Source organism: Heloderma suspectum, chromosome 4 (assembly GCF_057233095.1).
Source record: "Heloderma suspectum isolate Gila_16-S chromosome 4, 16-S_ref, whole genome shotgun sequence".
NCBI classification, from domain to species: Eukaryota; Metazoa; Chordata; class Lepidosauria; order Squamata; family Helodermatidae; genus Heloderma; species Heloderma suspectum.
The window spans coordinates 13,815,142-13,841,976 of record NC_139461.1 but is presented as its reverse complement, the minus strand read 5'-3'; the positions used below and the strand labels follow the sequence as shown (position 1 = coordinate 13,841,976).

The 26,835-nt window shown below is 46.2% G+C and overlaps 1 protein-coding gene across 3 annotated transcripts; it reads left to right on the top strand.

Annotated features, from left to right (window-relative positions):
- The first annotated feature begins 17,062 nt into the window (after positions 1–17,062).
- On the top strand, positions 17,063–26,517 carry LOC146346543 (mas-related G-protein coupled receptor member H-like). Of its 3 annotated transcripts, none has more exons than XM_084848708.1 (3): positions 17,069–17,113; positions 17,394–17,584; positions 25,506–26,517. In XM_084848708.1, exon 3 carries the CDS (start codon positions 25,546–25,548, stop codon positions 26,446–26,448), a length of 903 nt encoding a protein of 300 aa, XP_084704834.1. In that variant the 5' UTR covers positions 17,069–17,113; positions 17,394–17,584; positions 25,506–25,545; the 3' UTR covers positions 26,449–26,517. The 3 variants fall into 3 exon arrangements, with proteins under 3 accessions (XP_084704833.1, XP_084704834.1, XP_084704832.1); XM_084848706.1 differs by adding an exon at positions 19,797–19,950 and having other exon boundaries at positions 17,069–17,584; XM_084848707.1 differs by having other exon boundaries at positions 17,063–17,584.
- Positions 26,518–26,835: the final 318 nt, after the last annotated feature.

Sequence of the window (26,835 nt, the reverse complement as noted above, 5' to 3'; positions counted from 1 at the left end):
CACCTATACACATAGCCAGCATTTAAGCAAACAAACAAGCCAACTGCCATTCAGTAAGTAATGGTTATGATATGAAGGATGCTGCAGTCACCATCTGCAAAGAACAGTGGGGTGCTCATTTTTTAAAAAAAAAAATCCTCTCGTCTCCTAAATAGAGAAAAGCATTGGCAGACGTTAGAGTGCAAACACTTCCGGCCAATTCATGCATTTGGCTGTTCCTGTATTTATTTATTTATTTATTTATTTATTTATTTATTGCATTTATACCCCGCCTTTTTTTCCTCTTGCAAGGAACCCAAGGCGGCTTACATTATCCTCCTCCTCTCCATTTTATCCTCACAACAACAACCCTGCAAGGTGAGTTGGGCTGAGAATGTGTGACTGGCCCAAAGTCACCCAGTGAGCTTCCATGGCCGAGTGGGGACTAGAACCCTGATCTCCCAGCTCCTAGTCCAACACTCTTGCCACTACACCACACTGGCTTTAAAAAAGCCTGCTTAAACTGGCCACATTTCTTTGGAAGAAAACAGCCAATTGTGAGTGGAGATAGGGAAATAAAGAGATGGACACAAGTGTTTGGAGTCAAATTGGGCCACATTTATTGATCAATCTGCAAAGGGGAAAACCAGGACGGGCAACTAATCTGTGCCAGCAACAAGCTAGGAACTGTAATGGGCAAAAACATTCAAAGCCTGTAGAGTGGCATCGCATCTCGCCACCCTACAGGGCTACCCCTTTGGGGGAAGGTAGGCCTACCCCAGTCACCCCCTCCTGGGCTGCAAAACACCAGGTGGGTGAGGTGAGTTGGCCTCACAGGTAACCCTTATCCCCCTGATGGACTACAAAACCCGGAGAGGGAGGCCTCAGGCATCACCCATCACCAAAACAGTGCCCCTGAATGCTCACCATCCCTGTTCTCATCCGCATTGCCCATGCTAGCAGCTCATAGAAAATGTGGCCGGAAAAACCTAACAGTCAGATCAAGCCAGATTTGCCTGAAGGACACACGCACCCGTTTACAGTGTGAAGTAGGCAAAAAGATGCACAGCCTTGGCCAATTAGACTGTGAGCCAAAAATTCCTACTCACAGTTAGACTGTGAGCCTAAAATTCCCAAAGGGTGACCAACCAAAACCCACACTGCATAAGGGACAGTGGGAAGGAGCTGTGCACCCAAGAGGCATTTGGGAGGGGCGCAGAGAGCTAAAAGCACCTCTCTGTCCCCTCCCACCCTCAGTGGCACCACCAGAGACCACCCAATGGTGATCGCCCACTTCTCCTCTCCCGTCCACCTCCACCCCCCACCCACCCATGGCCAGGCAAGCCAGACACAGGGTAGGGCATTTGCGCACCCCCACACCCCCAAGATGCTGTTGGCAGCAAACAGCAACTTCAGAAGCAAAGGATCACTGGGGTGAGGTGGTGGTGGGTTTCAGCAGGAAACTGCAGTAGGGGCCACAGTCCAGATCCGAAGTGTTTCGGAGCCTTGTGGTGGCTTTTTCTTTAAAAAAGAGTTCAAGCATTTTTTTTTTTAAAGCAGAAATACTGTTACATGTAGTTTGGCCCTCAACTTTCTCCTGATGCAGCACTCAGGCACATTCTGCAAGGGTGATCCCCAGAGTCTGTCTTATTTCCCCATATATATATCTACTCAAGCGATATTGAAGAAATCCTTCAGGAAAATGCCACAACCGCATAACACGTGAGCAAAGAAGATACTGCGTGCACAAGAATCAAGATGACACAGAACACCTGTAGAAGTTCCACACGCATTAGAAATAAGTTGTGCGTCGCAGTGGTCAAAATCACTTTCCACAGTATTCATGTCTACTCAGGAGGAAATCCAACTGAGTTCAATGGGGCTTACTCCAAGGTAAGTGTGCTTAGTGCCACACCCTTAGAAGCAGATAGCTTGTTTGTTGTAAGTAGTGCTGGAAGGAGTTTAATTGTACAGCAACACTCACCTTCTCAAGTGTCAAGGGGGGTGGAGTGCTGGGAGAAAGAAGAAGATGCATATGTAAGGGGGACAAGACTTCAATTATATAAAAGTGGAGTTAGTTACAGCCCCTGCTCCTCCCTCCACCAAGGCAGTATCTGGACAAACAATACTGACCGTTATCAGATTAGAACCCAGAGGAAGGATATAGAGGAAGAGAAATGGCGCACAAGTTGCAAAAGGGGATGATCTTAAACCATCAAGTGGAGCAAATCCTGAAGCAGCTTGTATAAAACTTACTTACTTACTTACTTACTTATTTATTTACAATATTTATATACCACTCCTGATCAGAAGATTTCGGAGAGGTGAACAACATGATAAAAGAATAAAACAATGGTTAAAAGAGTTTAAACATTTTTTAAAAAAGACAAACCCCAACAAAGTGGAGTTTAACAAACCACGACTGGTCATGCAAGGAAGGCCTCTTGAAAGAACAACGTCTTCAGGAGGCACCAGAAGGAACACAATGTTGGCGCCTGCCTGATCTCTAAAGGTAGGGAATTCCACAGGAAGGGGGCCACCACACTGAAGGCTCTTTTGCTGGTGGACTCTAACTGGGCCATGATTCTATGTGGAACCACCAGGAACATGCCCTCGGATGACCTCAGTGACCAGGCAGGTTGGTAAGCAAGGAGGCACTCTCTCAGGTATCCTGGTCCCAAGTTGTTTAGGGCTTTGTACACTAGTACTAATACCTTAAACATGGCCCGGTAGCGAATAGGCAGCCAGTGCAGTTCCCTCAGCAAAGGATTTACATGCTGAAAAGGGGCAGCTCCCGACAACAACCGAACTGCTGCATTCTGCACTACCTCCAGCTTCCGGACCAGCCTTAAGGGCAGCCCCACATAGAGCACATTGCAGTAGTCCGGTCTTGACATTACTAATGCCTGTAACTGTAAAACCTGTAAATTGAGGTTTGGAGAGGTGGGATACAAGTAAATAAATGAATAAAGTTCATGCGTGTGTCTTTTCTTTTAAATCATCATTGTGGCTTTCTTCACACGGAGCTTTTATCCTGCGATTGAGATTGCTCCTTCACGGAAGTTTGCAGGCTCTTTACATGATGCCGTGATCCTCCAAGGCATCTCCTGCACTAAATGCCCTTTGTTCCATTTTTAAGTAGATCTCAGATAATGAGCTATCAAATTATCCCATTGTGTTCTGCTTGAGTTCCCTCTGTGAAAAGAGGAAAAGTGGCAAAAAGAGGAGCAACATCAATGAAAGATAATGGAAGACTCAGGTATGGGGAGAAGGAGGGGGGAAGCGGAGTGGGTAAAAAAGGGAGTCGTCGTGATCCTGCATTTAAAACGGAAGCAGAAAGCCCCATCTTAAATGCAGAAATTTAGGACGGGGTAGGGATGCCCCTTGGATGCAAAATCAAGATTAGTACATTTGGGCTAGGATTGGATGCATGAGACTATTACTGATCTATATCACTTTTGCATGTATTCATGCATTCTGTTTTTGCATTAATCCACTTTTTCTTTCTTTTAAAATGCCTTTTGGTACCTTTTTTCTTTTCTTTTCTTTTTTTTTAGAGAGAGAGAGAACGTTAGGTGCTCCATTCAGGAATGAAGAGAGAAAGACCAACAAGATTGTGGGGAGGGAGAGACTGAGAATGATAAATGGTGGCTGTTGTGAAGAAGAGGCAGGAAGAGAACCAGGGAAATATTTCTGAGAAGTGGGACTAAGACAGGACAACTGGAGCGAAGGGATAGCATGCACAGTGATGGGCCAAGACTGTAAAGTCCTCTTCTTACCCTTGCTACCCACAACTCTTGTAAAATTACACAGATCTTTGCTAGTTTAATAGCTGAGGATGTGATGGACTGCATTTTGCCTCTACTTCTTTCACAGGCCTGTGTGGTATGCCAGCTGCCTGCATCAAAATAGCTGGTTGTTTGTTTGTTTGTTTGTTTGTATACTGCCCAAAAGCCGAAGCTCTCTGGGCTTTTAGCTGGTAAGGTGATATCTGTTTCTAAGCTCTCTCTATATATATATATATGGATCTTTTTTTACCCTTTTAGTACAAACAAAACAAGCTAATTTTGACCCTTTTTATGCTCCAGAGGTGCTCTGGATGCCAATTTTATGTATTTATTTTTATTTTTCTGGCAATGCATGGGGAGGGGAGATTGTCGCCCGTGAGGGGCAGTCGGGGGAGGGGCAGAATAGCCCCATACCTCCCAAAGTTGCCCACCCCTGCCTCAATAATATAGCACAATAAGCCTCACCCATGTGCAGAGGGCGAATTCTATTTTGGAAAATCTCTTGAGCGGATTCCAGTGTTGAGTGGCGCTGAAGTCTGTGCTTTCTAAGCCAAGTGAAATACGTGACAGAATCCCAGAGCTTTTCAACACAAGACATTTATTCTGAGCTTATCATTCCCTACTTACATATGGTTATGAGTAGCGCTATGCCGAATTTTTCACTCTGTTTATTTTCGACTATTCATTGAGGGGTAGGGGTGGACGAAACTCACTTACCTGTCCTCGAAGCTTTTCGCGGTGGGGGGGAGGCGCTTCGCTGCTCCCCCCGTGAAGTTCAGGCCGGGGGGGGAGGCTTCCCGCCTCGCCCGGCTGAAATTCAGGCCGGGGGGGAGGCTTTCCGCCTTGCCCGGCCGAAATTCAGGCCGGGGAGGAGGCGCCTCACCTTGCCCAGCCGCGAACTCAAACGTTTAAAAAAAAAAAAAAAAACGCCCCTGTGATAGGCTACGTGATGATTAAGGTAGCCTATCACGGCTAGATCTGCAAAGTCAGCTGTGATAGGCTACGTTAATCGTCACGTAACCTATCACGGGTGACTTAAAAAAAAAAAAAGCACGTACGGATAATGGCGGCCCCCATAGGGAGCCGCCATTCGCGTTCCTTATTTGGTCGCTGTAGTCTACGTAACGATTTACGTAGACTACAGCGACCAAATAAGGAACGGGAATGGCGGCTCCCTATGGGGGCCGCCATTATCCGTACGCACTTTTTTTTTTTAAAGTCACCCGTGATAGGCTACGTGACGATTTACATAGCCTATCACGGCTGACTTTGCAAATCTAGCCGTGATAGGCTACGTTAATCATCACGTAGCCTATCACGGGGGCGTTTTTGTTTTTTTTTCTTTGATTGGAATGGCGGCAGCAGCAGCCAGTCGAAAGACCGGCTGCCGCTCCCGCCCCGGACAAACACCCGCCGAACCGCCGGGCGGACCCGCCGCCGGGGGGACATTCGGCAAAGGTAAGTCCTATCCCGGGGGGTGTGGGGGGTGGGGGGGTGCAGAGAATTTCTCCCCGAAACTTGTTCGGGGGGCCGAACACGTTGGCATTCGGCCCCCCGAAGTTTCGGGGAGAAATTCTCCGCCATCCCTAGACACATGCCAGAAGCCATCTTCCTGCTCCAGGGAGCCGCCATTCTAAAAATGGTGACTCCCTGAACAGGAAGATGGCTGCCAGCACATTTCCCAAGGACCCAGAAGCTGGCAGCAGTGACAATGACAACAACTCCCTGGAACAGGAAGATGGCTGCCAGCGTGCATCCTGGGGGCGCAGGTAAGGAGCTGGGAGCGTGCATAGCATGGATGGGACAGCAGAGGGGGGGCAGGATTCGGCCATCCAAATCCCGCTTTGGCTCCAGGGACCGAAGTGGTTCAAGGATGCCCCAAATCAGCCCGAAGCAAATCGAGCCCGCCACAGAAGCCCTGAAGCAGCAGCCTCCGAGGCAGATCAGGGGTCCTTGCACAGCCCTAATTAAAAGTCATTTTAACAACAAGAAGAAAAATAATAAGGAAATAACAATAACTCCTTGCTCAGCTTTCAGGCACACAGCAGGCAACCGCACTGGAAAGCCCCAAGGGAGGAAGTCCTGCCGAAATCTTCTCGGACGCTTTCAAAGAAGCTCAAGAAGCCAGAGAGGCTGCAAGGACAGAACAGGGGGAAATGGGAAAAGAAAAAGTACATGCACACACACCCTTTGGCCACCTCCATACAGTAAGGTAAGCACTGAAGCCTTGTTCGCCTAGAAATATCTCCAAAATGCTCATCAACTCAACAAAAGAGGAAGAAAAACCACTCCCTCTTTTTCAGGAAAACAAAGAGTCTAAGAAAAGGGCAGGTGGGGTTTCAGCACAGTACAGTTTATAGGTTCTTTTGACAATGCTGTGACCCTCCAGTTCTGCTTCTAGTTTTAAACAGCACTTAGGATCAGAACGAAGGACAATGTCATCCAGGATTCTGTTTCCACAGTGGCCAACTTGATGCCCACAGGAAATGAATGCAATATAGTACATGTTCCTGAGAAACTCGGATTGACAGACTTTCTGTATCTGATTCTGAGGTTATATAGGGATGTGCAAATGAGCAATAATCAAGATCACTAGGATTATTAATGACTTGGAGGAGGAGGTGCAGGGAATGCTGATCAAATTTGCAGATGACACAAAATTGGGCAGGATAGCTAATACATTGAAAAACAGAAACAAAATTCAAGGTGATCTTGATAGGGTGGAGCGCTGGGCAGAAAACAACAGAATGACATTTAATAGGGATAAATGCCAAATTCTGCACCTAGGAAAAAAGAAACCAAATGCACAGTTACAAGATGGGGGATACATGGCTCAACAATACTACAAGCGAGAAGGATCTTGGTATTGTTGTTGATCACAAGCTGAATATGAGCCAACAATGTGATGTTGCTGCAAAAAAAAGACCAATGCTCTTTTGGGCTGCATTAATAGAAGCATAGCTTCCAAATCCCAGGAAGTACTAGTTCCCCTCTACTCAGCACTGGTTAGGCCTCATCTGGAGTAATGTGTCCAGTTCTGGGCACCACACTTTAAGAAGGATGCAGACAAGCTGGAGAGGGTTCAGAGGAGGGCAACAAAGATGATCAGGGGACTGGAGACAAAGCCCTATGAAGAGAGACTGAAAGAACTGGGCATGTTTAGCCCTGAGAAGAGAAGACTGAGGGGAGATAGGATAGCACTCTTCAAGTATTTGAAAGGTTGTCACAGAGAGGAAGGCCAGGATCTCTTCTTGATCATGCCAGAGTGCAGGACACAGAATAATGGGCTCAAGTGACAGGAAGCCAGATTCCGGCTGAACATCAGGAAAAACTTCCTGACTGTTAGAGCAATACGACAGTGGAACCAATGACCTAGGGAGGTGGTGGGCTCTCCCACACTGGAGGCGTTGAAGACGAGGCTGGACAGCCATCTGTCAGGGATGCTCTGACTTGGATTCCTGCATTGAGCAGGGGGTTGGACTCAATGGCCTTGTAGGCCCCTTCCAACCCTACTATTCTATGATTCTCCCAACATCATCTCACCACTCACCTTGTGCCTGATGCTCATTTGCATTTGCGGTAGGGATGTCGGAGAATTTCTCCACGAATCTCCGGGAGGCTGAATGCCAATGCATTCGGCCCCCCCAAATTGGTGGAGAAACGGTCCGCCACCCCCCCCGCCACCCCCCGGGATGGGACTTACCTTGAGCGAATGTCCCTGGCGGCAGTGGCTCCCGGCGACGGTGTGGTGGCAGTGCGGCAGCGGCAGCCGGTCTTCTGACCAGCTGCCACCACCGCCATTTCCAAGTAAAAAAACAAAACCAACAACAAACGTGATAGGCTACGTAAAGATTTACGTAGCCTATCACAGCTAGATTTTCAAAAAACACCGTGATAGGCTACGTAAATGTTTACGTAGCCTATCACGCCTGACTTTGGGAAAGAAAAAAAAAAGAGCGTACGAAAATGGTGGCGCCCATGGTCACCGCCATTTGCGTTCCTTATTTGGGCACGTGTAGTCTATGTAAACATTTATGTAGACTACGGCGAAAATAAGGGCAACGCAAATAGCATTTACGGCAAAAATAAGGGCAATGCAAATAACATTTACATAGCCTATCACAGCTGACTGCAGGGACGCAAACGGTGGCGGCTACAGCCGCCGCCATTTGCGTCCCGGCAGGAGAAGAGGTTTCGCGGCCGGAGGGATGGGGCACCACCCCCCCGGCCAGAATTTCAGCCAGAGGGACGGGGAGCAAAAAGTTTTTTTAAAGGTCCACAAAGATGACTAGATTGCTTAATCCACATATGTGAATATGGGTTGCTTATAATATATCAAGAGTCTGAAGTGGGGGTGGAGAGAAACAACTCTCCTCCAGTCTACAAAAACTTGCTTGGCTGGTTGCATAGAGGCAATCATTAGTCAGGGTGTTTCCACACTAGGAATCGGATGCAGACTTACTTAGGGTGCAAACCTATGCTTGTTTAGACAGAAAAAGCATCTTAAAACTGCCAGCATGCCCCAACCAGCCATGGAGTTGTAGTACTTTTTTCTGCCACAACATGCATGGGATTGCACCCTTACTCATGCTTGGAGTATTTCAGTTAGTCATAACTTACTGGTTCCATTGATTTCAATGGATTTACTCTAAGCATGACTGTATCCAACCCTAGGCACTGAGTGTGGAATTGACATACTTTGTTCGTTTATACTCACAGAATCATCAATCAGTGCCTCCCCCCCACCGCGAAGCAAGCTGCGGGATCAGGTAAGGGACTTTCATCCATCCCTAATTTGCAGTCTCTGCTTGCTCTGTGCAATTGGGGAAAATGTGCAAACTGAGCAATGGTCGACTGTGAATTTTGCGCAACTGTTCGATCTGTGCAAATTCCTAAATGTATGCAAATTCCTTAATTTATGCACAGTTCCTAAACTTACATAAATGTCATCCATCAAGTAAAGGTGATTCAGTTGATGGGAAATTTTTTTGCAAATTATGATATTTGTATAAATTTAGGAAATTTGGGTACATTTAGGAGAGGCATTGTGAACAGGGGGTGCTTATATGTTTTGCAGGCAAAAACAAAATTGTATACATCCCTATTATATATAGCTATCATGACTAGTACCCATAGATATTCTTATCCCCTATGAATTTGTTTAATCTCCCTTTAAAGCCATGTAAGTTGGCTTTAAAGCCATGTATGTTGGTGGCCATAGGGATGTTGGAGAAATCTGCCATGGATTCAAATGAGGCTGGATTCTTTTGAATCTGGCCTAGGAATCTGTGGCGGATCAGCACCACTTACCTTTGCTTCAGGAGGATTGGAGGCGGAACAGCACTCAGCTGCTTCTTGCTGGCCAGAGCTGTTCGCCTCCTCCCTGCAAATAGAGCCGTGAATCTTGCATATAAGCCTATGGACAATAGGCTTATATGCAAGATTCACAGCTCTATTTTGTGTATAAGTCTATGGGCACATCCTGCCAATTGCCTTTTTTTATTTTTAAGGAATGGCGATCGGCAGGGAGGAAGCGAATGGCTCTGGCTGGCAGGGGACAAGGTAAGCGGCCCCCAAGCCAGGCTCCCCCCCCCGGAATCCTCGCGGGGTGGAGGCGCTCCAGAGGATTCTGGGGGGAGAGGAACAGATCACCTCCCCCCCACGGATTCCCCACTGGAACGGACAGTGGGGAATCCGTACATCACTACACTGTGTGGTATGAATTCCATTGCTTAACTACAGTATATGCTTTTGTCTGTCCTGAATCTCCCACATTCAGCTTAAATGGATGACCCCAGGTTCTAGTAGTCTGAGAGAAGGAGAAAAGTGTTCTCCTTACATGGAGAATGTTGCTGCTTTTGAAGTTAAATAGCCCAAACTGCAATAGTATGGATGTGGATACACACAGTACAGAACTGGCATGTGTGTGCTGGTTTAAGTTTGTGGTTTGCTAGTCACTCAAGTTATGGCAGGATCACGGGGCCTTAGTTATTTCAGATGAGTAGCTGTGAACAACTGTGGCAGCAAAATCACCAAACAGGCCTGTGTGGTTCCTTAAAGGTTTCTGATGTTACTGTGGCATATGATTTTGGGGGCCAGAGTTTGTGCTTCATAAGAAGCACAAACTGTTATTCTCAGCTGGCAAGTGTGTAGAGCTTTCCACCTGATCCTGCAACTATAAGACAGCAAACCACACTAATGAAACTTGACACATGTGTGCATACAATTATGGATGGACCCACCCCCATCTGGGTTCTCCAGGTCCTGCCCCAGCTCACTCATCCCCAGACCCACGCTCGAGCCCCATGCCCACTCGCCAAGCTGCCCACTGTTACTCGGGCCCCGTCTGTTCTGCCGTGATTGCCACGTTTTGAAAAACATGGTGATCGCAATGCTGCGCACATAGACTTATACACAAAATGGCACCGTGAATTGCCCATATATGCAGGCGGCTTGGCGTGTGTGTGTGTGTGTGTGTGGGGTCAAGCAGGGGCAGGACTTGGTGAGAGCGGTTTGGGGGGCGAGGGTGCAGGCGGTTCACCAGAATCCTGGACTGAGACGGGAGCCCGCACCATCCCTACATACAATCAATGCACACATCTGCCTCAGTAATGTCTGGAGCTGAAAAGACATGAAAGAACTGAAAGCTGTGGCGAACTGCGAGTAAGTGCTGGACCAAAGGCTTTGGTCCAGTGATATTTGCATGTTTCAAGTAGGGATGGGGTAGGAATTAGTTTGATTCACATTTTAATGAGCACTTGCCTAATTTCACACTTTCAAACCATTCTGCAAAGTGCAAACCAAAACTCAGTTATCTTTCAAAAAATCTGACTTCCCACATTTTGCAATAGAGGTCTCTAATCTTCATCTCTGGGAAGTCAGGTCCCAACAGCTTTTTGTTCCCGCTCATGTTGGAAGCCACAGGCTGCCAAACAAACTCTGCAGTCGACGTCTCCTGGATTTTAGGAAACAGCTGATTTTGATTTATTGGCATGCTGGGAAGACTATTGAAAAAATTTTAATCCACCCCTCATAAAACAATATAAGATTATTATGAAATGCAAATGTTAAAATATTAATGATAAATAATTAAGAATTGGAAGACATAAATAAGTAAGAAGTAGTAGCTGTATTAAAGAGAAGACAACACAGGTTCACAAGCAAGTTCATAATGAATTCTGGGTAAATGGCATAAAAATAATGATCAAGATTACTTGGATGATATCCAAGGAGAAAATGCGGATTTAAAGCCTTGTCAATGGCCAAAAAGCTATTTGAGGAATGAACAGCTATGGGACTGCATTATTCCAGATCAAAAGTATACTGAAAGTTCTTGCTTATCAATTAATGAGCAAAAAATATTGTGTAAGGTGTACACATCAAAAAGCTTGATATACAGATGTCTAGAAAAATTTATAGAATTAAGTTTAATTGGCCAATTTTGAGTAAGGAGTTATCTTCTCAAAGGTATAATTCAAAATTGATCTTATCTGTCCTAAAAGGTGGACATGTAGGCCTTTTATGTACTATTTTTTAAGAATGTTTAATAATGAGATAATTCAGACTGTGAGCCCTAATTTATGGGGCAGTTGATAATATTAGTGATGACGTAATTTCTACACAAAAAGGGCATAAATATTGCTGTTTTTAGAATGTGGGAGCTTCTCCTTAGAAGCTCACCAAGTCTTTCAGCTCAATAGCCTATTCAGTATTGAATAGGGACCTTGGTACTTAGAAGGAGATATCTCCTTTTTAAGGTGTTAAGACTAGAAGTCTAAGAACAAGAAATGGTCAAGAATTTTTTTTCAAGCTATTAAAATCTAAGGATCTTTAGCTAAGCTCTGTTTAACAACAAGAAATGTTTATGTGTCATTATATGCACAATATAATCTAATGTTATAAGCATAATTTAATAAAAAATAAAACATGGGTCAAAAAAAGACTTTCCTGTACTAATTCTTGTTAGTACAAAACCTAGATTGTAACCCATGAAACAATCCAAGGTGTACACTTTGTTTAGAAGTATTTAATCTGCTATAGGTGTTAAACGGCAGCTAAATGCTCCCTAAGTACTGAACTATAACAATGGGTAGCTCAAACAAAGTCCCAAACCATTTATGCCAAATCGGCCTTTATGGAAAAGGCTGAGCTGCCATTTTGTACAGAATGGCAGCTTGCAGGTAGAGTGGGACACCACAGGCTCCTCGCGGGGTACCCACGGACTACCCGGCAGCTTGCCATGCCCAGTGAGTTAGGTTGAGGGGCCAGGGGGTCCGGTGAGCAGGGCACAGCATGGAGAGGGGTGAGTTCACCCATCCCTACTTATAACCTCGTGGGACAAATGCAAGCCATCAAGCACTGAGCCTCATGCTAATTGCTGGCATGTCTTCTTCTGCTTTGCTTTTATATACATGTTCAGTAGGATGGCGGTGTGGCACAGCTCAGCCCAGCACCATGAAGAGAGGTGCTGGGTGGGGCTGCAGCCTCCACCATCTTCCTTTCCCCAGAATGGTTCTTGTCACAGTGCTGGCTGAGTGCTACCTGCCTGTCGCCTTAGGGAAAAAATATTTTACAGGGGGAGGGGAAATAAAAAGCGAATTGCCCAGCTGCTCCCTTTGTCCCTGGTGCCGGCCTTGCTCCTGCGTGTCTGAGTACTGCTGATCCCTGAACAAGCAAGATTATCACTTTCTCCTGTGCATCTTCTACATCGGGGTGGATTACATTTCTTTTTTGGCCCTGAGCAAAAAGGTCTTGAAGTGGGTAGGGCAACTCTTACTCTCTCAGTCAGACACAGACCATTCATACACCCCCCACATCCCTACACACACCCCATTCACACATACACGCGCGCACGCGCACACACAGAAATCGTTCTCTCTCTCTCTCTCTCTCTCTCTCTCTCACACACACACACACACACCCTTCATACTGTTGCAGAATTTAAGCCTCCTGCTTCTTCCTTCCCAGCCACTGACCAGAGACCGCAGTTGGATGCTTTATTCAAAGCAAACACCAAGGTGTGGTACAGTCAAGAATAGCTCAAGACTGGACCCTGAACAATTAGCTTACACAAAGTTTTATACGCACATGAAAATATACATGGACAGGACATTCCTCTCTAATGTGATTGGTCTTCAAGATTGAAACATGTCAAGCATGTGCAGAAGCATCAGCTAGCCTTTCCCCTTGGGGGTGCTAACAGTCAACTTACGCTTGCCTTGCAATGCAATATAATGAAAAAGGGAACTTATAGAAATCATTTTTCAGCCAGAAGAGACATGCTTAGCCACAGATTTATTTTAGACAACTTGTGTTTGCGGTTGTCTGCTTTCAGTTACCTTTAGTCATTTCAACAGTTGAAGAAAGGGTTAAGCAGCTTTACGTTCATTATTAAGACACAATCAGCTGAAATGACAGAACAAAATGGAGGCACAGAGGCTAAGAGATTTCTGTCACAATACATATGCATCTCTCTCTCTCTCTCACACACACACACACACACACACACACACCCCATTCACACACAGGCACACGCAGAGGCACACACACACACACCATATATACCTACCAGTCCAGAGCAATGTGGCCTTGCAGGAAGAGACCTGGTTTCTTGCTGCCTGGCACGATTGCTTCGCTGTTCTCTCTCTTGCACAGGAAGAGGGGAACCCTCTTTCCCTGTGCACAGAGAGACATGCAACTGATTAGGCCATGGAGGAAGAGACTGGGTCTCTTCAGCAATCCCAGATTGCTCCATTTTCTCATTGCCCTTTTCTCCCCACTCGCAGACAGAAAACAGATGACCTCATCTTTTCCCCCATCGCCAAATTGGTTGGTTTCGGGAGGGGGGTCCTCCACCAGGACTTTGGTGGACCAGATGGGGAGGCCTCACAGGGCAAATCTGGCCCACAGATCTACGAGTGGGCCTTTTCCTATGTAAGACAATTCCGCCTTACACCAGGCCTATGTCCATGCAAGTGGCTGGGGAGAGAGAGAAGACATTGGAGCACGGCTGGCCTTAAGGCTTTCAGTTTGGAGCATGGGAGGGGGATTTTCCAGCTGTTTTTTACACGCTGTTTTGGCCACCACAGGGACGGGACTCTGCTACAGCCCATTGGGACCTGTGCCTTTCTGGACTTAATTTTGCCCCTGCATAGGCCACATGCAGCGCTTTCTTGGACCTTTTCGTACTGAGGCCTGATTTTGGCGTCTGCATAGGCTGCGCTACCCGTGCAGGCTGCTTTATGCCCCAGTCTTGGGCCTCTCCTTCGCGAGGCATTATTTTGCTACCATATAGGCTGCATAGTCTCCACATAGGCCACGCCACCCTCATAATCCATGCTGCAGCCCAGGCCAGGGCCTTTCTTTTGTGGGGCCCAGTTTTAACCCCACATGCAACAGCCTGGGTTGTCCCTCTTCCATGGGGCCTTTGTGGCCTTCTGCACTTGGGTCTTACCTTGTTGGGCTACCCTAGACTGATCTGGGCCCTACAGTCTCTGAGGCGACCCCTGTTAGACCTCTGTGTGTGTATAGGTTCTATCCTTAATAGCCTGATTCTCCAGAATGTCATTTGACACTGCTAATCGATTTATTATATTGTCCCTTTAACACAGTGCTGGCCCTCCTACTGCCTTAGCTGGGGAGCTGTCCTGCCTGCCGCCACTCACGTATTTGAACAGTATAGGGCAGATGACATTCATCTGTCAGATACTGGCAATGACACTGGATCTGCAGCAACGCATACGGGATTTTCATCCTAGGCAGTTGGGAATAGAGGATCTACGTTAGCTTGTCCCTCTTCTCTGTGCAGGGTTGGTTAGAGAAAGATCCAGTTAGGTGAGCACCCTGACACACCTTCATATGTTTTAAAACTGATATTAGGCACTGAGCAATCAGGCAGTTTACACATGTCATGTGTACTTTGAGCAACTGGGTGGATTTGGTAGGCAGCCAAAGATCATTGCATGAACGGGATCCATGGAGCGCCAAACGACATGTAATGTTAAATGTCTGGAAACATTTCATGTGTATGATTTGTATTCTTTAAATACAAGCTATGAGGTCCCAAAGAGAATCGGGGCTATGGCACACCCAGTTTCCCCTCATATGGCAATCCTTCCTAGGTATGGCATGGTCACCTGACTGGGTCCAGGAGTCTGTCAGACTCTCCCACCCACCCCCCACCCCTGGCTCCAGAAAGTTAGAGTTTCTTGCAGAATCTAGTTTCTCTCTCTGACTGTGCATGTCTCTTGTCCGGATGCACAGTTTATTGTATTGGAAATGATAACATCCACACATGAAAAGGAACTTGCTTAATAATTTTCTCTGAACCCCAAAGATAAAGCACTTTGGCAGATAACACACAGAGGACGCTACACAAGAACTGATTGTATTTTGCAGTGGGAGACTTCTGAAGAACTGTCCAATTTGAAAACAAACCACCTTGCCTTGCCTATATTTTATCTCTGCATCCTGATGTTGATAGATACCTTCTCCCCCTCCGCCCCCCCAGCAAAAAAAAAAAAAAAAATCCAGTAGGGGCAATGTTCGCAGACAGGCTGAAAGGGAGGTGGGCTTTGCCTATTTAAGGCAGCTCAGCCTAGCACCAGGCCTACTTCTAGTGGTTGGGGAGAGGTCAGAATATTCCTGGCCTTGAGGCCTTTGGTTTTGAGCACTGGTGGACTGAAGGGGATTTTCAAGCTGCTTTTTTTTACAGGCCCTTTTGCCCACCTTTACTGAGCATGTGCAAGAATATTCCCACCCAGAATTCTTAAAGAAAAATATACTAGTGGGTTGCACACAGGCCATGCTATATCCTGCATTGGGCCTTTTCCCCCCAGGCAGTTCATGCCTCTGTGGCCTGTCCTTCAGACCTATCTTGTTTGGGCTTACATTCAGGTGGGCTGATCTGGGCCCCAGGGCCCGTAAGTCTGGCCTCTATTAAGCCGGGGGGTTGGCGGGTGTCTGTCCATAATATTGCTTTGGAGCCTTGTTCTCCAGGATGTAATTTGGCACTGCTAATTGATTTCTATCACCCCTTTAACCAGATCCTTTTGAGGCCTCCTTTACTAATGTTATCATGCCTTCTGTGTAAGGCCTAAAAAGGGGAAAGCAAAGGCTTCCAGGCCCAAGATTCTGGCAAAACACCCACTCCCTACACCAGGAAGTAGGGAAGATGGCTGGAGTGGGAGAAGAGAAATGTTAGTGGTGAGCTTCACAACAGAAGTAATACCCATGGCCATCTAAAGGAGGCCCCCATAAGACCATTAAGTCGAAAACCTCCTACCTGCACCACTGCCACCTAGCCCAGTATGGTATACTTAGGACATAATCCTATGCATGTTTAGACAAAAAGAAAAAGAAAAAGTCCTCCAACTCCCAGCATGCCCCAACCAGCAGGGAAGTTATAAGGCTTTTTTCTGTCTAAACATGCGTAGGATTGCACCCTTAAAAATTTAAGACAGCCTAAAGTTTTAGTTCCTCTTTCCTCCTGGACACGTCTGTAGGGCTGTTCCCTCTCCCTCTCTCTCTTCCCGTAGGCCTTGGAACCAAGGCAGTGTGGCATGTGGCTCTTCAAAAGTTCATGCTTTTTCTCATGTACAGCGATAATGAAGAAGCTTCTTCTGTGTTGCATGGAGAGTAGAGCCTAGGAGTGGACTGCAAAATGAGCAGGGAAGCTCAGCTCCTGCATGTATTTGCCACACCCAAGGGCCATGCCAGTTTTGTGCTTGTTTTTTAAAGATGAGGTTTCAGTGGAGGCTGCTGGTGGCTCTGATGTCAGCAGGGCACTGAATCCGCTCCAGGTTTCAGTCAGAACCTTGGAGAACTCTAAAGGAGTTCCCCAAGGTGCACCTTGGTTATGTGGAGTTGTGCATTTATCCCATTCATAGAATCATAGAATAGTAGGGTTGGAAGGGACCTACAAGGCCATCAAGCCCAACCCCCTGCTCAATGCAGGAATCCAAGTCAGAGCATCCCCAACAGATGGCTGTCCAGCCTCGTCTTGGATGCCTCCAGCGTGGGAGAGCCCACCACCTCCCTAGGTAATTGGTTCCATTGCCATATTGCTCTAACAGTCAGGAAGTTTTCCTGACCCAGAATCTGGCTTCCTGTAACTTGAACCCATTCCCTCTTTTCACTTCTCATTATCACACTCACATGCACTGTAGCAACAAGGAAATGCAAGAGTTCCCTCCCAGCTGTGAAACTGATAAAACACAAATGTACATTCTGATTTGCCACTATCGCGTTGCAATTTTATTTCCTGTATTGTATTGCAAACCCATTAGACATTTGACCTAGTCAGATGTGATAGGTTAGAAGCAGAAGATCAACCCAGAAACTCAAGGGTAAGATCTCTCCCCAGTGGAGTAGAAAGCCTGGTTTCGTTTATGTACAGCTTCTCCTCTGTTCTCCTGTGAGAAATGGAAGCTCGGAAAAGCCAGCCCCACCTCCTTCCACTAGTGAGGAGAAGCTGTGCTGCAACGGGAAGAGAATTTGGAGGAAAGTCAACAAACTTTGAATAGTAATGAAAGCTCATCCAATCCCTTCCCTTTCTGCAAAGGGAGGGAAGAATTTCTAAGCTACTTAAGATATTCACTCCTGTTTTTCTTTCTATAATTTCCGGAGGCTGAACAACGAGGCTGCGAAGCCTGTGATCAGACTGCCTTTTTGACTCAAAGTCAGCAGGGAAAGATTGCAGAGTCTGATGGCTGGAATGAAATCACAGCATGCATTCACAGCTGAGAAAACAGACTGCCTATGGTGGGAGTAAGAAAATGCTTTCTTTTTGCGGCAGAATGCCAGAAGACCACTGAAAGGTTAGTATTTATTCCAGACCCATTGTTTAAGACTGCTTGTGAGGATCTGGGGCTGTTTAGCTTACAAAAAAGGCGAGCGAGGCAAGACATGATAGAGGAGTACAAAATTATGCATGGTGTGAATAGGGAGATATTTTTCTCCCTGTCTCGTAGTACTAGAACCCGGGGTCATCCCATGAAGCTGATTGGTGGGAGATTCAGGACGGATCAAAGGAAGGGCTTCCTCACACAGCGCAGAGTCAAACTGTGGAATTTACTTCCACAAGATGTAGTGATGGCCACCAATTTGGACGACTTTAAAAGGGGATTGGAGAAATTCATGGATCAATGGCTACTTGTCCTGATGGCCACCTCCAATATCAGAGGCAGTATGCCTATGCTCACCAGTCGCTGGGGTGGTGGTGGTCCTCTGTTAGCCTGCAATCGTTTCAAGCCCACTGACAAAAATGAAAAGTATGCCTCTGTATACCAATTATTGGGAAACACAACCAGGAGGGTGCTGTTGCGCTCACGCCCTGCTTGTGGGTTCCTGGTCGACAGCTGGTTGGCCACTGTGTGAACAGAATGCTGGACTAGATGGACCCTTGGTCTGATCCAGCAGGGTCTTCTTATGTTGTTATGGTCTTATGTGCTATGGCAGTAATGGGGAATGTTGCTGGGCTGTGATGTTGTTGGGCTGTGATTCCCATCATCTCTCACTATTAGATGTGCTGTCTGGGGCTGATGGGAGTTGCAGTCCAACAACACCTGGAGGATCACATGTTCCCCACCCCTGTTCTATAGGAGGGTGGGCGAAATCTTCCAAGGTGGCAAAAGACTTCAGTAGTGCTACAGTTATTATTACTATGATATCCTTTCTTGGCCACTCTTCTATCTGGCGTTGCCAATGCCAACTGATCAGGGGGATGGAGAGCAACCAGACTCATCGTTTGTATCTGTAAAAGTGACTTAGTGTGCAGGAATCAGCTGGTAAAAGTTTTCATACCATGAGGAAATGTTTATTGCCTGCTGGTGTTAAAAGCAGAAGAATGGTTGGAAGGATGGCTTCCTTACTTGTGTTCTTTGCCTTTTGCTCCTAATTTCTTGCCCAGATACCATCAGTATTTGGGAATATTCTGCCGTATTGATGACACTTTTGTGATGTCTGAATTTTGGGAATCAGTCACACAGGTAGCAAGCAGTTGGTATTGGGCCAGAATTTGTATTGTGTGGGCCAAGTAAAGAAAACTCCATCAGTGTGATCCTAAAAATGTTTACTCAGAGGTAAATCCCAAAGATTTTAATGGGATTGACTTCAAAATAAATATGCTTAGGGATGCCTATGTGTCCTTCAGATCTCAGCCATTTTATTTATTTTAAATATTGATATCCCAAAGTTGTGTTCCGTTTTCAGAAATCCCAAGGCAGCTCATGTCACAAAATATAAATCAATTATATTGACACACACCAGCAACAGCAAAGCAAGCACAGTGGATTTAAAAAAAAAAAAAAAAAAGCCGAGGGGATATTAAATAATAAACTAGCTAGGCCAGTCTTTCCCAACCTGGAAAGTGTTAGTCCTACATAGAGTAGACCCATTGAAATGAACTAGACTTAAGTTAGTCCCATTCATTTCAATTGATCTACTCTATGTAGGACTAACACTGGATTCTACCCCTGGTGCACTCCAGATGGGTTGGACTACAACTCCCAGCATCCCCAGAAATGCTGAGCTAGCCCAGAAATGAAAAAGAATGCCAGAAACTTGTATTTAAAAACCATTGAGGAGGTAGCAAATAGATCTCTCTGGGTATGGAGTTCCATGCCCACGCTACTACAAGAGAAAATACCTTCCCCCACATCCCAACGAATAACATCATTGATAGTGGCAGGATAAGGACCTCAACCTTATTTATTTATTTATTTATTTCATTTATATCCCGCCTTTTTTCCTCCAAGAAACTCAAGGCAGCGTACATGATCCTCCTCCTTCCTCCATTTTATCCTCACAACAACAACCCTGTGAGGTGGGTTGGGCTGAGAGTCTATGACTGGCCCAAAGTCACCCAGTGAGCTTCCATGGCCGAGTGGGGACTAGAACCCGGATCTCCCGACTCCCAGTCCAGCACTCTAGCCACTACACCACACTGGCTCTCTGATGATCTACCCTTAATACTACATTTTCCAACTGATCAGAAGAGAACCTGGTGTCTCTTTTTTGTGCTTTTAACAGGTCAAGCTTTTCATGGCATGGAGATCATCAGTACTGTCTGCTGTTCTCACATCTTCACAGCAAACGGCTGCTAAAAGGCTCATCGAGAGGGCCTTGTTGAAAAAGTTGGCAACTGCACTATCTAATGCAGCAAGGGAAAAGCTCTATGCCAGAGGTGGGGAAACTTCTTTTTTCCCTGGGGGCCATACACCATTGGCGCCAGTGGTGGGCGGGGCCAGAACCAGAAATGGGAGGGCCCATCGCCTTACTCTCCCTTTCTGCCATGGTGCCACCCCCTTCCCTGCCTCCCCACACAGTGGGCAGCCAGGGGAGGGACACATTGCTCTTGTCAGAGGTGTGAAGCACTTGCTTGCAGGGGTCTTTTGAAATTAAGCTGACGGTAACATGCAGCCCTAGGGTGGAAGGATGCCCACTCTTGCTCTATGTTTTTCCCCCCAACTGAGTCAGGACTCCTAGAGCCAGTGGTGCATCTGGGTAATGTTAGACCCTGGAGGTAATGGTCTTACGCCCCCCACCCTTTAGACGGCCATGTGTATTACTTCGGTTGTGAAGCCCACAACGACAATTTCTCCCCTCTGCCATTCCATGCTTTACAACTGCTTCTATATTCTTGATAAAAAGGTAAAGGTAAAGGTGTCCCCAACCAGTCGTGTCCGACTCTAGGGTGCGGTGCTCATCCCCGTTTCTAAGCCGAAGAGCCAGCGCTGTCCGAAGACGCTTCCGTGGTCATATGGCCGGCATGACTGAACACCGAGGTGCACGGAGCGCTGTTACCTTTCCCGCCGAAGCTGTACCTATTTATCTACTTTCAATTTCTTGCTTTCGAACTGCTAGGTTGGCAGGAGCTGGGACTGAAGACGGGAGCTCACTCCGTCACGCGGCACTCGGGTCTCAAACTGCTGTCCTGCCGACCTTTCTGTCTGCAGTTCAGCGTCTTAACCACTAAGCCACCGCAGCCTAATATATTCTTGATTAGTTACAAACAAACAAACACTATAACAACTGTTTGCCAACCCTGCTTTTAAAAAACCCCACTCTGTGCATGTGCAGTTTTGCATTTTAAACTCATTCCAGTCATAGCACCGTTACAACTACAGGAATAAAATAGAGTTTGTTTCTGGTGCCATGATGCCCTTATCACCTGCCGCTTTCTGGGTGAGCATTTGAGAGTTCCCTGGGCTGCGGTGCCTGGACTTTGGCCCGACATCCAACCCTAGCTGCACATCTCCCCAGACCTAACAGAAACAGAACTGCTGTGTGTTGAGTCATAATTTGATTTACTTTCACTGCCACAGTATTGCAGAGAGGGAAGTGAAAGGTATTAAATATTTGTTTCTCAGAGAAGCACATTGTACTGAAGCTGCTGTTTTATAGTACGCATTTATTTTATGTAGCGTGTTTGTTACACAATAGAAAGACTTTAGCTATTATCTTTTTCATGTGTGTCTGAGTCAGAGTTGCTTCAGCAAACACCTTATAAAAGGCATTTCCAGGTTTTGAAGATTGAGTGTGTGTGTGTGTGTGTGAGAGAGAGAGAGAGGGGGGGGCACCTCAGAAAAATTGGTCCTCATGTGACTTTAACAGCAGCCCTACACACAAATTAAATATCCATACAAGGAAAAACTTCGCCTTTTAATGTTCCCCATGTTAGGAGAAAGGCACAGAAGTGTTAGAGGCACAGTGGTTGGGTCCGTTAAAAAGCTGAGATGACTAGGAATGTATGAGATATTCGTTTCAGTTAAATTTTGAACAGAACTTCCCCAGTTCTCACCTCCCAGAACTGAAAGCAGACCCAGACACAATCTGTGGTTGAAATCCATGCATTTTCATGCTTGGAATGCGATTCATGCCACAAAAACAAATGTTCAACAAAACGTGCACAAGCATGCTTCCATCAGTGAGGAAATATACATACATTAAAAAATGTACACAATTGATGCATACATTTGGGAAAATACACACAGAATTATGCCTGAATTTTCATGCAAAAAGAGAAAAATATAAATATAAATATGATATAGCCACGAGCTCCAAGGTGGAAATCAGAGAACCTTGACAAGCTTCAATTCTGCTGATTCACAGTTCTCTAGAGGTGACAAATCTTTCAGCTTATATTCCTGATTTTTCAGTGTTTTATTTTAACTATGGAATACCTCTTCATTGCCTCTTGCCTCCAAAGCCCTCTGTAAATCATACTGTCAATTCCTGAAGGAGAAGTTATCAATGGATACTAGTCCTGATGGCCATGTGCTACCTCCAGTATCAGAGGCAGTAAACCTATGTACACCAGTTGCTGGGGAACATGGGCAGGGAGGTGCTGTTGTACTTATGTCCTGCTTGTGGGTTTCCCATCAACAGCTGGTTGGCCAGTATGTGAACAGAATGCTGGATGGACCCTTGGTCAGATCCAGCATGGCTCTTCTTATGCTTGTTCAGACAGGGAGAAGAATGCAGGGGATGCAACCTGCCTCCTGCAGCTCTCAACATAGTCCAGGAAATTGTAGGGCACCTCCAAATAGCCTCGGCAATGCAGGCACAATGGGCAAAACAGTATTTATTGTTTTGGAAATATTTAGCCTGCCCTTCCAGTGCCCATGCACCATATGGAGTGGTTCACAATAACTGAAAACCACAAGACAAGCTAGAACCAGACATTCCGTTAAAATACACAATACAAATACAGGGGCAATACAGTTCCTTGGGTGAAAGAGCTAGTCCAGCGATGAAACCTCTCCCACACTGTCCCCACCAACTCACTTTCCTAGGGATGGGTGAGCGAGTGACGTTTGAGCTCACCAAGATTCTACAAACATCAGCACCCTGCTTGTCTCTCCTCAATTGGTACTCGCATTTGCGCTTGCTGTTCCTTCTGTGCAAACGGGAAACTTGCACAAAACAAACAGCCATTGAATGTGCAAGTTGTGCAAGCCAGTCCCAAATGTGCGCGAATTTCCCCAATAGACTAAAGTGTGGGTGATTTTAAAACGTGCACATTTTTTAAATGAGCACAAGACTGAACAGGGAAATGGGCACAAATCGAAAACGAACACATATTTGAGGGAGAGGGCTAGGTGAGCAAATCATGGCAGTTCCATTCATTCACTCGACTCCACCATCCGCTCTCTCAGTTTAGAGCATTTGGTTGAGTGAGCTGGGACAGTGGTCAGGATCAGTGACAGTGCCCAGCAGCAATGGTGGCAATGAGGAGGTGGCCTCACTGAGGGAGGAGTCAACTGAAGGGCCCGTGCTTGACCCTCTCCTAAGCCTGGAGCCATCAGTGCTCACACTATCATTACTCAGGCAGAGCAGCAAATGGCACCCCCCCCCCAACCACTGAGGACCAGGTGCATAGTACCCAAAGCCAGGCATATTATTATGATACATGAGGCAGAAAATCCCACAAGCACCTCTGACAGTAGAAATACAATAATAATAAAGTAAATAACTAACGATTTGCTGCCCTTCTAAGAGAACCCAAACCTGCTGCCTGAGGTGACTGCATCACTCTGCCACATGGTAGGACCGGCCCTGTCATTATATCTCACTTCTCTCCTTCACGGACCTTGCCCTCTTCCTCACTTTCTGTATATGCCCCCACCTCCCCAAACAAGATGCTGTCAGTTGTTTCTGTTTTGTACACCATAGGGCCTTGTTGCTCCACCCCACAAAGGAAGATTTGAGACATTTTATTCAAACCATGCCCCAGCGCACAACTGTGCCAAAGTCATAGCACAACTATGCCAGGGCTTTGCACGGTGACCCAGGGCATGTGAACTGTCCTGAGCTGTATTTTTTTAATCAGCCCAATCAAATGTTCTCTGGGAGAAAAATACCATATGAAACAACAAACAACACAGGAATACATAAAAAATAAAGATATATAAAGAACAGCCATAAAATCTAAGAATGAAGTCTCTAAAATTGTAATCTCACTGTTAATGGTCAGTCAGCATAGAGTGATTGGACTTGAACCACAACCTAATTCAGTTGTGAAGCTAGCTCAGTAGTTTGCGGGCAAATCACCATTTCTCAGCCTGACCAAATTTGCAGACTTTTTTATTACTTATTCTATATAGAGAATTGGTACCTTTCAGCATCCCCAGGGTGTCTGACAAGCCATGCAAAAATAATGAACAATAAAACCATGGATCAAACCATTAAAACAGCTAAGTAAGACAGTATGACCATAAGGTCATCACAGTGGAATAAAACTAATTTCAACCACAGTTTTCAAAGGTCTGAGAAAAGAAAGGACATGTGTGTAAGTGACAAGCATGCTTCCTAGGGGAGTGATCCAAAGGCGGGGAAGAGAAGAAGAAGAAAATATTACAGCACCTGTGAAGGTTTGAGGCCAAAGAGGTAAAGGGAAAAGGGGACAGTCTTAGGGGCCTGGAGTTTTTTGGGGGGAGGGTGTAGGGATGGCAGAGAATTCCGCCACAGACTCAAGGAGGCCAGATTCTAAAGAATCCGGCCCCCCAGAGTCCGTGGCGGAACTGAGCACTCACCTCCACTTCCCCCCAGAATCCGTCTAGGTCGGATCCATGTCGGCGTCAATCCTGTAGAGCCAGCCTCCTGCTCTGCCATTTGCATCCCTGTTCATGCAGTAGGCTACGCAAATATCACGTCAAAAAACAGGGGTGCAAATGGCGTAGTGGACACTACTTGCGGCCATAAAGCTGGTAGATTAACCTAAATGCAGCCATAAATGGCTGCATTTAGGCTAATCTACCAGCTTTACAGCCACAAATGGCGTCCACTACGCCATTTGCATCCGGAGACTAACTTACAGCGATACAGCACGGCAGTGGCTGCCGGCTGTATCAACATTCGGCAGTGATGCAGAGCAGGCGGCCGGCTCTGCAGGACTGATGTGGAGAGGAGCTGGCCTGGACAGATTCCGGGGGAAGGGACAGATCGCCCTCCCCCACGGGCGAATTCCCCTGCGGAATGACAGGTAGGGACTCCGCCCATCCCTAGGAGGGGGTAGTTTCATTTCCCTGGTTTAATTTTCATTTCCCCAGTTAAGTTTCATTTCTTCAGTGTTGAAGTACTTTTGGTTTTGAGGGAGGAGGGTATAGAAAGAGAGCAAGAGCACCAATAAGACCAGAGGCAGGAGACCAGAGCAGGAAGAAGCAGTCTGGAGAGGTCTAAAGTGCAGCTACGATAAAGGAAATTGTGTTTTGCAACTTTTATTTCTCTTAATGCTGTTTGTATCACTCAGCTCTATTGTGTAAATACCTTTAGTTGTGATTTGCTTGCTTTAATTTACCAGTAAACTGTTGTGATTAAACCTGTTGGGGAAAAAAAGGTAAGGGAACTTGAGTAATTCAAATTCTTATGGCCCTGAGGAAGGTTTCTACCAGTATGCCTTGGGCAATTTGCTATTTCATTCATGTTCCCTATTATTTTTTAGTCCCAGATTGATGCTTGCCTCTTTTTCTTCCCCGTCTTCCAAAAGTGGGGTACCACACCGGAGAAGGCCCACTTTCCTAACCTTAGAAGGCAAGGGCCCCCAAAGACGATCTTAGCATACTGGCAGGCGGGCTTGTATGGGAGAAAGCAACCCTTTTTGTACATGAGTCCCAGCAAGCTGGGTTGTGGTTAGAATAAAATTAATAACCCTGTGTTGGCCATCCCAACGTTCTTGGAAGAAGGGTGAGACACCAGTGAAGTAGATGTCACTAATTTACTTCCCTTCTCTGCAAACAGGATTGTGCAATGAAACAACATCAGCCATTTCATTAAGAATATGATGTGGAAAAGCAACCTTCCCCTGATGGATAAGGGAGAGGAGAACAGTGGAGAATCCAGTGATGTTATGTTCTATGGCAATGTACATGGCTTTTTAAGGTTAAATGAACCAATCCTCCAGAGCATCACGATCTTTATTTGCACATTTGGACTGTTGGAGACTGGAATTGTCATCTGGTTTCTCAGCATCCGCATCAAGACAAATAATCCCTTGACTACCTACTTCCTGAACTTGGCTGTAGCAGACTTTGGCACCCTCACTTTTTTGCTTGTTTTTGCTAGCCTTTCTGTTACTGAGTACTATCATAAATTAGCAACAAGCACCTTATCATTAAAGATGCCAGTGGTTTTCCTCTTCCTCTTTGCATATACAACAGCCTTGTGCTTCATGACAGCCATCAGTGTGGAGAGGTGTCTGTCTGTCTGCTTTCCAATCTGGTACCGATGTGACCGGCCAAAATACATTTCTATTATTGCTTCAGTTGTGATCTGGTCCATGACTGGCCTGTTGTTTGGAATAATGTTTATATTTTACTATGTCGGTTTATATGAAAGTTCTGTCATGATGATCGAGATTATCAGCACTGGGAACATTCTTATCCTCACTCTTCTTATGGTCATCTCTACATTGATACGGTTCACCAGAATTTGCTGCAACTCACAACAAGATCAGCCAAGAATAATATGGATTACCCTTCCACTCACATTCATTTTCTTCATCTTCTTTGCCATTCCGGTCAGCGTCTACTACTTCACAGACTACTTCTGTTTTACTCTCCCTCCTGCATTCATGTTGATCAGTTTCCTCCTTACCTCTTTCAATAGCACTGTGAACCCTCTAATTTACTATGTGGTTGGAGGCCAATGGAAGCATTGGAACAGGAAGAGAATCAAAGGATGAAGTAGATTCCAGTAGGGATGTCAGAGAATTTCTCCACGAATCTTGGTGAAATTGGTGGAGAAACGGTCTGCCCCCCCACCCCACCCCAGGACGGGACTTACCTTGCTCGAATGTCCCTGGCGGCGGCGGCTCCGGTGGCGGTGCGGCAGCGGTGCGGCGGCGGCCAGTCTTCCGACCGGCTGTCACCACCGCCATTTCCAAGTAAAACAAACAAACAAACGTGATAGGCTACGTAAAGATTTACATAGCCTATCACGGCTAGATTTTTTAAAAACACAGAGATAGGCTACGTAAATGTTTAGGTAGCCTATCACGGCTGACTTTGGGGGGGGGGAAAAGCGCATATGCAAATGGCGGCGCCCATGGGCGCCGCCATTTGCGTTCCTT

Coding starts and splice junctions, on each gene's coding strand:
- LOC146346543 (XM_084848707.1), top strand. CDS start 25,546: ATGATGTGGAAAAGCAACCTTCCCCTGATGGATAAGGGAGAGGAGAAC.